The 11,330-nt window shown below is 38.1% G+C and overlaps 1 protein-coding gene across 1 annotated transcript in view; it reads left to right on the top strand.

Moving 5' to 3' along the window:
- The window catches only part of Cbr-dpy-1, a gene marked incomplete at both ends in the record, with an annotated part of 9,553 nt that extends 780 nt beyond the window's left edge, over positions 1-8,773 (top strand). The window contains 15 exons of the mRNA XM_045243344.1: positions 454-750; positions 854-949; positions 1,695-2,606; positions 2,676-3,081; positions 3,257-3,936; positions 4,611-4,958; positions 5,561-5,623; positions 5,671-6,183; positions 6,825-7,232; positions 7,391-7,543; positions 7,925-7,999; positions 8,047-8,125; positions 8,170-8,313; positions 8,382-8,458; positions 8,678-8,773. Of these exons, the coding sequence (XP_045095678.1) occupies positions 454-750; positions 854-949; positions 1,695-2,606; positions 2,676-3,081; positions 3,257-3,936; positions 4,611-4,958; positions 5,561-5,623; positions 5,671-6,183; positions 6,825-7,232; positions 7,391-7,543; positions 7,925-7,999; positions 8,047-8,125; positions 8,170-8,313; positions 8,382-8,458; positions 8,678-8,773 (4,347 nt within the window). The remainder of the gene's footprint in view (positions 1-453; positions 751-853; positions 950-1,694; positions 2,607-2,675; positions 3,082-3,256; positions 3,937-4,610; positions 4,959-5,560; positions 5,624-5,670; positions 6,184-6,824; positions 7,233-7,390; positions 7,544-7,924; positions 8,000-8,046; positions 8,126-8,169; positions 8,314-8,381; positions 8,459-8,677) is intronic.
- Between the last annotated feature and the right edge of the window lie 2,557 nt (positions 8,774-11,330).

Genomic DNA, 11,330 nt, shown 5'->3' with positions numbered 1-11,330 from the left:
ATGAACCCGGAAACATAGCGACCCGTAGGGCCTTTTAGTACTTTTTTCGCATCGGACCAATCGACAGAAAAAAGCCAAAGAGACAACAATAATCAGCGTAATGCAAAAGGCTTCTTAATAGGGAGAAGGTGCCTGTGAAAATTATCCAACAATAAAATTCAAAGAGATTTTACAGAGCACTGATTTTTTTCCAATACGTGGAATTCTCTAACGCGTCTTGAAGGTGAGGGCGTGACGTAAATTAAGAAGCCAATTAACGAGAAGGCGGGAGGAATCTTAACTATGGGCGCCTGAAACTTTGAGCTCAGCTATCTCGATTCGGTCATAAGATATCAAACAGTTGTCAACTGATAAAATATTGGTGATATTATGATTAATAATTTATCAGTTAGCAAAGTTTTGATATCTTTCACCGGACTCGAGATATTTGAGCTCAAAGTTAACTGTTTTCAGATCTCTTCCCAAACCTACGATGCAATCCCCATTGGCCGCCCATTCCTCCGTCCACCACCATCACCAAGACAAGAAAATGAGCCAGCTCCAACACTGGCTCGAGGATATCAACCACCTCCTAGACCATCGAATTTCCAACCACCAAGAAGTTATCCGAACTTCCAGAAGCCATCGTTGAATCTAGATAATAGGAATTTCAATCGACAACCTCAACAATTCAATTGGCAAATGCAACAACTTCAACAACAGGATCCAAGGAGGTTTCAGGGACCCGTACATCAGCAGAGGATTCCACAGGTAAGAATTTAATGTTTTAAAGCAAAGTTTTTGGAATTTCAGATCATAAAAAACCTTAAAATCATACACTAACAATTTTTTTTTAATTCTAAAAAATTTTCAGACACCCCCATCATTCCTTCCAGCACGCAACCATTTGAGAGCCGGAGCTCCAGGACAGGTTCCAAGAGTTCCGAATGTACCAGTTCAACACTTCCAGGTAGGCAATTTATAGTTTTTTTTCGTCTGATATTTTTTATCTGGAATGTTTTCTGTATGGTCCCGGCATGTTTTCATGTGGTTATAAGGATTTTTAAAGTTGATGTTTGTGTATTTTTTAAAATGTGAACTTTTCTACCATTTTCTGTGAAAGATATCAAAAAGTTGTCAACTGATAAATTGTTTATCATAATATCAGCAATATTTTATCCGTTGATCGATTTTTGATATCTTGCATAGGAACTGAGATAATTGAGCTCAAGATTAACCTTGGGGGGGGGGGGGTCCTTCTATTACAGGTTGTACGGTCTTTAGCGTTTTTCAAATTGTCGGTTTCTTTGTGGTTTGGCGCGGAATTTGAATTTTTGTGTATTTTCCTCTATATTTGCCTTGTACATACCTTGTTCCTGCTATCCATGTCAATTGTTCTTGTATTGTTGTTTCTTTTCGCTATCCCTGTCCATTTGTAGTTTGTAGTTAGTCTTCTCATTATCTAAAGAATTTCAGAAACCCCACATCAGAATCCCCACGTCTTCCTTCCAACAACAAACTCAAGTGGAAGTCTCGCCGGCTGATATTCGAAATGTCTCTCGATTTTTTAATTTTTCTAGCCTTTTTCTGACCCCAACTCTCAGAATTTCCCGAATTGGAATTTTCCATAGAATCTAGGCATTTCGATCCTGATTAAACTTCCCCCAAATTCCCTATCAACTACAGTAACCCTAAGCGAATTATAATTTTTCCAGGGACCCCAACAACTGGATCCGGTGAACAACATCATTATTCATCTGTACTTGAATGCCAAGGATCGAATGCCATCCCACACGGAAATTAAGACCCCTGTACATGGATTATTTGGAATCGGAACATCCCATGGAGGTCCAGGATCGCATTCGGATCCAATTGTGATCACAAAGGATTTCGATAGAGAGACATTGGAGTTTGTGGATGAGGGACAGGCAAAGAAACTCTCCGGACCATCCAATATCATCGAGGTCAAAGCTACAGTATCCACACCAAACCGTCAGCTAGAAAACACTGTAAACCACGCCGTGAACCAAGAATTGGACCGGGCAATTCCAAAAGTGATGGATCGAATGAGAGGAAGTACAATGACAATGGATAATGGAATGAGGAAAGAGCTAGAAGAGGCACTGGTTGATGAGCTGGCAAAGAATCTTGGAGAAACAATTGATAATACAGAAATCACTCAGGAAGATCTGGAAAAACTTATCGAGGAGGGTTTTGATGAGGTTCAGAAGGGAGAGGAGAAGACAACAACCACGAGTAGACCTACTCCAAAGCTTGTGACGATTCCCAGAACCACTACAACCCAGAGACCAACTACTACAGTAACCCCAGATTTTAATAATGACGATGACTACTTCACAGAGGATTCTGAAGATATTTCGCAAACTAGTAGGGGTACGGTACCGACAGTAACTCCACCGACTCCTCCGCCAACGACTACGACTACAAGGACCACAACCACGGCTAGGCCCACAACTAGAATCATCGTTACTAGTACCACACGGGTATGGACGACTACTACACAAGCTCCGCCTACTACAGAAGCTCCAACAACTACTACGGAGGCTCCATGGGCACGAGCAACTAGTGGACATGTTCATGTGATGCCAGGGATCAGAGTGACTGAGGTGGGTTTTGAAACTTTATTAGATTTTTGGTTTAAAAGCCCTTTATATTTTGAAAATCCGTGTTTTTAGACTTCTTCACCTCCGACTACAACTTCCACAACTACCAGAACTCCAACTACAAGGACCACTTGGACTCCGCCCCCAACAACCACCACCGCAACCACAACCACCACTCCGCCCACAACAACGACAACTTCCCAGACTCCACCCCCAACTCCAAAACAAACTTGGGCTCCATGGACACCACCAACAACAACCCTTCCTCCATACCATCCTCCAACATCAGTGGCGATAGATTCCGAAGAGGAATTCCAAAATCCAGGAGGTCCAGGATTCGAAATTCCCACCCGAAAACCTCTAATAGAAGTTTCACCATCGATTGGTCCCACACACCATGGAATCGTGAATTTGGAATCCAACGAAGAAGATTATGAGAGTACGGTCACTTCGAGACCAGTTGCTATGTTTACTACAGGTGGGTGGGGTAGCTTTGACCCAATTTATCTAGGTTCCTGTGAGAGATAAAAAGAAAGGTATTAACTAATAAAATGTTACTGATAATATGATAAATATTTTGTCAGTTGATCACTGTTTGATATCTGTTTCGGATTTAAGTTTTTTTCTCAATTTTTTAAAGTAAAAACTTCCAGAACGCTCCACGGTTCTTCACAACTTGCCAACCAAGCCATCATCAGCTCCAACTCTCCATCCATCGACCTTCAGTCCCCCATTGGTAACTGCCACCACCACACTACAAACTACAGACACCCAGGAGCCATTCACTTTCTCACTGGACACTTCTACCCCTTCCGCTTCTACAGTAACCCTCGAAGACATGACGACTTCTACCACACAAACTTCTACAGTATCCCTTCGCCGGTATACTGTAGAGGAGAAAATCGAAGTTACCGCTTCTACCGTAACCGCCGAAGTCACCACCACTTTACCACCTCACGAAGACGTCAACACTTCTACCGCTTCTACAGTAACCCCTTCTACCCCACAACAACCAGAAACTTCCACCGTATCCCTTCGCCGGTATACTGTAGAAGAGAAAATTGAAGTGCACCCACACACGATCTACACAGAAGAGCCCTTTTTCTCGACGTCATCTATCGAATGGAATCCGACGACTTCTGCAGAAGACGTCGCGACGACGACGACGACATCGCCAGATAGTGTAATAATAATGAGAGAGGATGAGGATTATGATTACACTAACGAGTTTGCCATACCACTTGTAACAACAACTACCACTATCAGTACTACTACTAATGATAATCAACAGGTGAAAAAATTCGGAAATAGTTGGAAAACATTCACAAAAAAAGCTGAAAATTTTGAAGAATTCAGGTCACTGCCTAAAAATCTAGGTCATGATCTAGTAAAACCTGACCTAGGAAAAACTAGGTCACGGCCTAGAAATTAAGACCGTAACCCAGAAAAGTGTGATCTAGAAATGACCTGTATTTTTAGTTTTTTAGGTCATGATTTCTAGGTCATGATTTCTAGGTCATTACCTCTAGGTCATGATTTCTAGGTCATGACCTAGATTTTAAATTTTATTTTAGGTCACGGCCTAGATTTTCATTTTCAGTCCTAGATTTTTAATTTATAAGCCGTAACCTAGATTTTCAATTTTCTGTGTCATGACCTAGTTTTTTAGGTCATGACTTAGATTTTCATTTTTTCCATGTCATGACCCAGTTTTTCCAGGTCATGACCTAGTTTTTTTGGGTCATGACCCAATTTTTTCTAGGTCATAACCCAATTTATTTTAGGTCATAACCCAATTTTTTCTAGGTCATGACCCAATTTTTTCTAGGTCATGACCTAATTTTTTCTAGGTTATAAAACAATTTTTCAGAATGATTCAAATTTCCAGCTAACTCTTCTCCTTAACAGTTCACCTTTCTCAATAATTAGCGTCTCACGCTTCTAGCTTCAACTGACCAATTTCTCAAAAATTTGTGTCTAAAATTTCCAGACTCTCCAGTTTTTCAGCACTCATCGAAACCCAAAATGTCGTCTTCTGAAGAAATTCAACCGAATTTCGTCATTCCATCTGGTCAGTGTCCAACGCCGAATCAGCCGAATCTGGATAGAAATCGTACGGATATTCTATTTTTGCTGGATTCTTCTGACAATTTCAACGAACAACGATTCCATCGGGCAATTAAGCTAATTGGGGAGACAGTTTCGAAATTCAATAATTTCGGATCGGATGGTGTACAAGTGTCCTTGGTTCAGTATAATGATGAGCCGTATTTGGAGTTCTCGTTGAGGAAACATAATTGTAAAAAGCACTTGTTGGATGATATCGCTGATACAGAGTTTATGACAGTGGGTTGCGTAGGGGTTGGGCAAGGGCTGGGCAAGAATTTTTGCAGTTCACAATTTTTCTAGTTCTTTTAGTTTTGGAGATATGCGCCTTTAAAGTCAGTGCGTCTGTTACCCCGGCGCTTGGGGCGAGGGAGAAAGATGACAACTTTAAAGGTGCATAACTCAAAAATCAAAAGAGCTAGAGAAAAGTTGAAAATTGCAAAAATGTGTAAAATTAAATTTTACACAACTTAATAGTTAGCAAAAAATGTCTTTTTTTTAGTTTTTGAGATATGCGCCTTTAAATTTGGCTTGTCTGTAAGCCCGGCGCGGGGAAGAGGGGTGCCAACTTTAAAGGCGCATAACTCAAAAATCAAGGAAGCTGCAAAAAAGTTGACAATTATGAAAAAATGTAAAGTTTCATTTCACACATTTTCATAGTTATACACTTTTATCTTTCTCGTTTAGTTCTTGAGATATGCACCTTTAAAGTCAGCGCGTCTGTTAGCCTGGCGCCAAGTATAGAGGTGCATATCTCAAAAACCAAAATAAGTAGAAAAGCGGTGTCAACTGTAAAATTGAAGCTCTCAAAATTTTAGACTTGTCTGAAAAAAATTTGTTTTTTTCTTCAGGGAGGAAGCCAACTCACCAAGGCGCTGGAAAAGGTTTCGCAGTTCGCCTTTACTAAAAAACGAGTAGGACCCATTTTTTTTTTGGATTTTTTAAAAGTTCAATTTCCCAGGGAGACCGCCCAGATGCTGAAAATGTGCTGATCATTGTGACTGATGGTCAATCAAACGGGCGGATTCAAGAACCGACTCGTTTGGCAAAAGAGAATAACGTAACTGTTCTGGTGATTACCACAATCGAAGCTGATAAACAGTTTGTGAATGAATTGTCTGGAAATCGAGCTGAAAATGAGTTTGGTCTTGATGGAAACAATGAGGATTTGTCATGGAAACTTGCTCAGAGAATTGCTTCTTCTTCGTCTGCGTCCTCTGGATCTTCCGGACCACCAGGAACGAATCCAATAGGCCAGGAACCCAAGAATTCCGGAATTCTAAGCCCAGTTTTGCCAGATCTTGATGAAAACTCACAGGAATTGGTTACCCGACGTCCTGAGAATACTGAAAACTCTGGAATCATCGATTTGGATTGTGTTGGAGATGGGTTCAAGATTCAGGTCAACCCACCAGAGGGCTTCAAGGGTGTAGCTGTAGTGAAGGGTTACGCAGATGATGTTAGATGTAAAGCGGTGGGTTGTTTATTGGGATTCTTTTGAATCAGATGAAACAATACAAGAGTTTCATTTTTGTAGTTGACAACTTTTTTCTAGCTACCGTAATTTTAGAGATGTGCGCCTTTAAATTGGACCGCCCCCCCCCCTTTTGGGAGACAGACGACGGGAGGCCCGTCATGTTTAAAAGGCGCATAGCTCACTAACTACGGTAGCTAGAAAAAATTTGTCCACTAATGAAATCTTGATAATAAAACTTTACATACTTTTTTAATTAATAACGTTTCGATAACTACTGTAATTTTTGAGATATGCGACTTTAAAGATGGCGCGCTGAGAAAACGGAGGAGGAGCAGAGCATCCGCCTTTAAAAGCTCATATCTCGAAAACTACAGTAGCTAGAAAAATGTGTCAACTTTGAAAATATGTATAATCATATTATAGACATTTCATTAGTTGACATGTTCAGTTCCTTTAGTTTTATGCACATTTAAAGATGGGATAGCCACCTCCCTCCCCCTGGTTCATCGAGACGCTGTTATGCGCGCCATCTTTAAAGGCGCATATCTCAAAAACTACGACAGCTAGAAAAAAGTTGTCAACTAGAAAAATGAAACACTAATTGTCTTCTAGCTAAAAAAACTAAAACTTCCTTCCAGACCGCGCGTTCCTCGACCCCACTAAACCTGTTCATTTCGAATGAAGAATGTGGTGTGACCCAAGTGAAATCCTCCGATCCAAAGGGCCTCAACTCAAGTCTCGTCCTCCACCTCCTCCACGAAAATGACTTGAATACAGCTGAAGATCGTGCCTATCTCCTTCAATGTTTCATAGGATCTCCGCCAGATGAGGATGCAGTGCTCTCCACAAATCTAGATGTCGTCAGAAGTGAGCTGGCGATTGCTGAAACGATTTCTTTGTCTACCCTACCGCCAACTTGTACCTATTCGATTCGGAGGGATGGACCAGATGGACCAATTGTGAATAAGGCTGTAGTTGGACAAACTGTATGGCATCGATGGGAATGTGATGGAACTAATGAGACAACTCAGGCTTATGGAATTCAGGTATGGGGTTTTTCATTAAACCCGATTTCTCTCAATTTCTGTCAGATGTATCAAGAAGTAGTAAACTGACAAAACATTTCTGATATTATAAGGAACGTTTAGTTAGTTTATTACTTCTTGATATCTTTAACAGTAAATGAGAAAATGAGATTTTTCAGATCCATAGCTGCTATGCTAGTGATGATGTCGAGAGAAAGTTTGCGTTCGTTGATCCACGTGGATGCTCATCCGACTTGGCACTGCTCACAGATTTGACCTACGCTGATGACTCGCTGACTGCCTGGGCGGCGAGCCATGTTTTCAATGTGCATGTAAGTTACTGTAAAACCTGTACTAGAAGGGCCCTCACACTGTTAAATTTGAGCTAAATAGAAGGGCACTATCAGGTTTGAGCTCAATTATCTCGGTTCTTATAAAAGATATCAAAAATGTGTCAACTGATAAAATGTTTATCATATTATTAAAAACTTTTTAACAGTTGACAACTTTTTTATATCTTCTGAAGGAACAGAGATAAATTGACTCAAAGTTAAAAGAGAGGGGGCCCGTCTATTACGAGTTTTTCTGATTTTCTGAACTTTCAGAACTTCTAAACTCTTTGAAATTTTTGAAGTTATTAAAATTCTCGAGTTCTTGGATACTCATAGGTTCAGATTCTTTTGGAGTTTAACCTGAAAATTAACTTTTTCCAGGACGCTGAATCTCTAAAATTCGTCTGCAAGCTGTCGCTCTGCACACGCGATGGAGATGGGTGTGAAGGAGTTACAGTAAGACACTGATTTTCAAAATTTTAGAAAAAAAAAGTACTTTCCAGCCACCATCCTGCGGAAATACCAACAAAACTGGCCTCCTTCTCACCAAACGCTTGACAAAAGGAGTCAATTCTGTAGATGGTTAGGGAATCTACAGTAATCCCTAATTTTTAAATTTGTTCCAGAAGCCCTGACATCTGCTCTCTCCACAAATGTAAAATTATCATCAGGATCTCCAGACACTTTGGAAGACTTTATAAAATCTGCCACGTCAAGTTCTCTCTTCTGGGTAATTGCCGTAATCGCTGTGGCTGCGGTTGTAGCAATTTGTGAGTTAATTGGGCAATTAAGATTTTTTAAATTAATAATTTTCATTTCTAATACTTTGAATTTCCAGCAAAACTATCTCGAAACATCGCTGACAGCTCTGAAACAGCGACCACATGTTCGGACCCAACGATTTCCGATGCGCAGGTACTTTTGGGATTACTGTAGATTTAATTTTTTTCAATTTTTTCAATTAAAAACCTTTCAGAGACAATCTCCGGGGCCCGTAAGTTTCCATGTCTAGAGATTTTTAGTTTTTTTTAAAGGGAAATTTTTGGGTTACTGTAGTTTAGTTATTTCTTGGTTTTAAAGTCCTCCTAATTTTTTGAGGCCATAAATCAATTATCGATTTATCGATTTTTCCAGGACTTTGGCGGCTCAATCCGATCGATATCTTCTCCTCAACCCAACCCGCGACTAGCAGATTTTATGCGAAATTTTGATAGAAATCGATATGTCTAATTATTGATTGATTAACTTTTTAGGATCATTTTTTCTGTATATTTCTGAATGATGCCATATTTTTCTTCACACACTTTCTTCTCAACAGGTCTCACAAATTTTATTTTTAATTTTTATTTTTTTTTAAATTTTAATTAATTAAATTCTTTATTTAAATTGGAAATGAATTTTCAAAATCTAAAAATCCAGAATTTTCGAAAAAAAAAAGGAAAAAAGAAACCATTTTGAAAAGTTTTACACACAAAAGTATTTCCGGAAACTCCCCAAAGGATTTTTCTTGAAAAGAGAGAAAAATGAATGTGTCAAAAAGTCGGAAAAATGAAAATCTATTGTTTTATTTTCTTTGGCTTTTTTGGGTTGAAATTTTTCTAAAATTTTGAATTTCGAATTTCGAAAAATGCACTTTTTTCAAAAAATTGTATTTTCGGAATTCCAGAAAAAACATTTTCAGATTTTTTTTCCAATTTACGTCACAATTCCTGAATTTTTATGCACTTCAATGAGCAATGAAATCCCACAAAACTTCCGGTTTGGGGTCCAAAAAATTTTGGTGGTCCTGAAATATTTTTTTTTGGTCCTGGTATTTAAATTTTTAAAAATTTCAAGTTAAATTTAAATACAATCAAATTTCGAATTGCCATATTTTCTTCAATAGGAACCCATCCAAACCGCCAACTTTGAGACAATTTATCTCGCTTCATAGTAAAGATACTAAAAATTTGCCAACTGATAAATTATTAATGATTTCATGATAAGTATTTTATCAGTTGACAAATTTTCTATATCTTTCACAGAAACCAAGATAATTGAGCTCAAAGTTAAGACGTCGGTAGCCGACCTTATTGCTCAGCCTGCAAGCGGCGCCGACTTGTCAACTTTGAGACAATTTATCTCGCTTCCTAGGAATGATACCGAAATTTTGACAACTGATAAAATATTTATCATAATATCAGCAATATTTTATCAGTTGACAATATTTTGATATCTCTCTTAGAACCAAGATAATTGAGCTCAAAAGTATTGGGCTTAAGGTCGGTTTCTATTAAAGGAAATACGGTGGTTTTCTTTTAAATCATTTTCAAAAATTCGATAAAAATTCCAAAAAATTGGACCATAAAAGGTCAAACTATATAGCTCAAAATATACGAAAAACGTCATTTGTCAATCCCAAAAAATGCTCCGGAAGTTTCACACATTCATAAAAATGCCACCCGACTCTTTTTGGGACATTTCTTTTGCACGTACCTCAATTTTTAAATATCTTCTATTCAACATTTCTCATTGTTGCTATATCTTCAACGGTGTCATCTTCTCAAAAAGAAAACACAAAAATTTAATTTCCCTTCGAATTTTTTGAATTTTTCGTCTTCTATGTCAAAAGAAGAAGCAGAAGAAGGAGGGAAAAAGTTTTCAAGAAAATTTCAAATTCTAATTTCTCTCCTCGTCTATACTACTAAGTAATTGGAACCAATTTCTTTTCTATTTTCCATTTTGTCGTTTCCGTTCTTTTAAGAGAAAAAGTTTAATGAAAGTTTGAAATTTGTCAAAAAATAGCAGCATTTTGGTTTTAAAATTAAGTATATTTTTTCAAAACTCAGCTAGAATTTTGAAAACTTCAGATACAAAACAAGAACCGAGCTTTATTTTTGTAGTTAACAACTTTTTCCCAACTATTGTAGTTTTTGATTTATGAGCCTTTAAAAAGGCACGCCTCGTTGCTTGGCGCGAGCCAGGCGGTGGGGAGGGGTGCCATCTTTAAAGGCGTATATCTCATAAACCGAAAGAGCTAGCAAAGTTTTGAAAATTATTAAAATATGTGAAATAAGATTTCACACAATTTTCAAATTGATAACTTTTTTCTAACTACCGTAGTTTTAAAGTTATGCACCTTTAAAGTTAACACGTCTCATTGGCCGGAATTGTTGAGAATTGTGTGAAGCGCGCTAGCTTTAAAGACGCATACCTCAGAAACTACTGTAGCTGAAAAAAGTTGTACACTGCAAAAATGTGTGAAATTTAATTTTAAATAGTTCTCAGTTTGCAAATTTGCAAGAGCTACCGTAGTTTTTGAGATATGCGTTTCTAAAGTTCGGGTGCCTACAGCTACCCGTTCCTCTCATGCCTTGGGAACACCTTAACTTTAAAGGCGCATATCTCCAAAACTACGGTAGCTAGGAAAAGGTTGTCAACTACAAAAATAGGAAGTTTTTGATTTTGAATATTTTTCCAGTTAGTAAAATTTTTGTAAAATTCCTGATTTTTGCGATATGCGTCTTCAAAGGCTTGGTGCTTTCCCAGGGGACATTGGTAAGCAGGTGGTATGTAAAGTAAAAAAAACAATAGTAATAATAAATAACATAATTCACACCTTTTATGGTTATTGACGAGATGTGGAGGTCATGCAAGAAGGGGTCAAATTCGAATTTATTGATTTACGGTTTAGATGAAGGCAATATATTGTCTGATATTTCCAGACATATTTAAAATGATCAGATTTCTGCTTTCTACTAATTTCAATTATCTTTTTTCTGGACACATTTAATTCTTTTCAAGTAAT

Source organism: Caenorhabditis briggsae, assembly GCF_000004555.2.
Source record: "Caenorhabditis briggsae complete genome, chrIII, whole genome shotgun sequence".
NCBI classification, from domain to species: domain Eukaryota; kingdom Metazoa; phylum Nematoda; class Chromadorea; order Rhabditida; family Rhabditidae; genus Caenorhabditis; species Caenorhabditis briggsae.
Note: the sequence above shows the minus strand (reverse complement) of the source record. Positions and strands in the feature narration are given on the sequence as shown.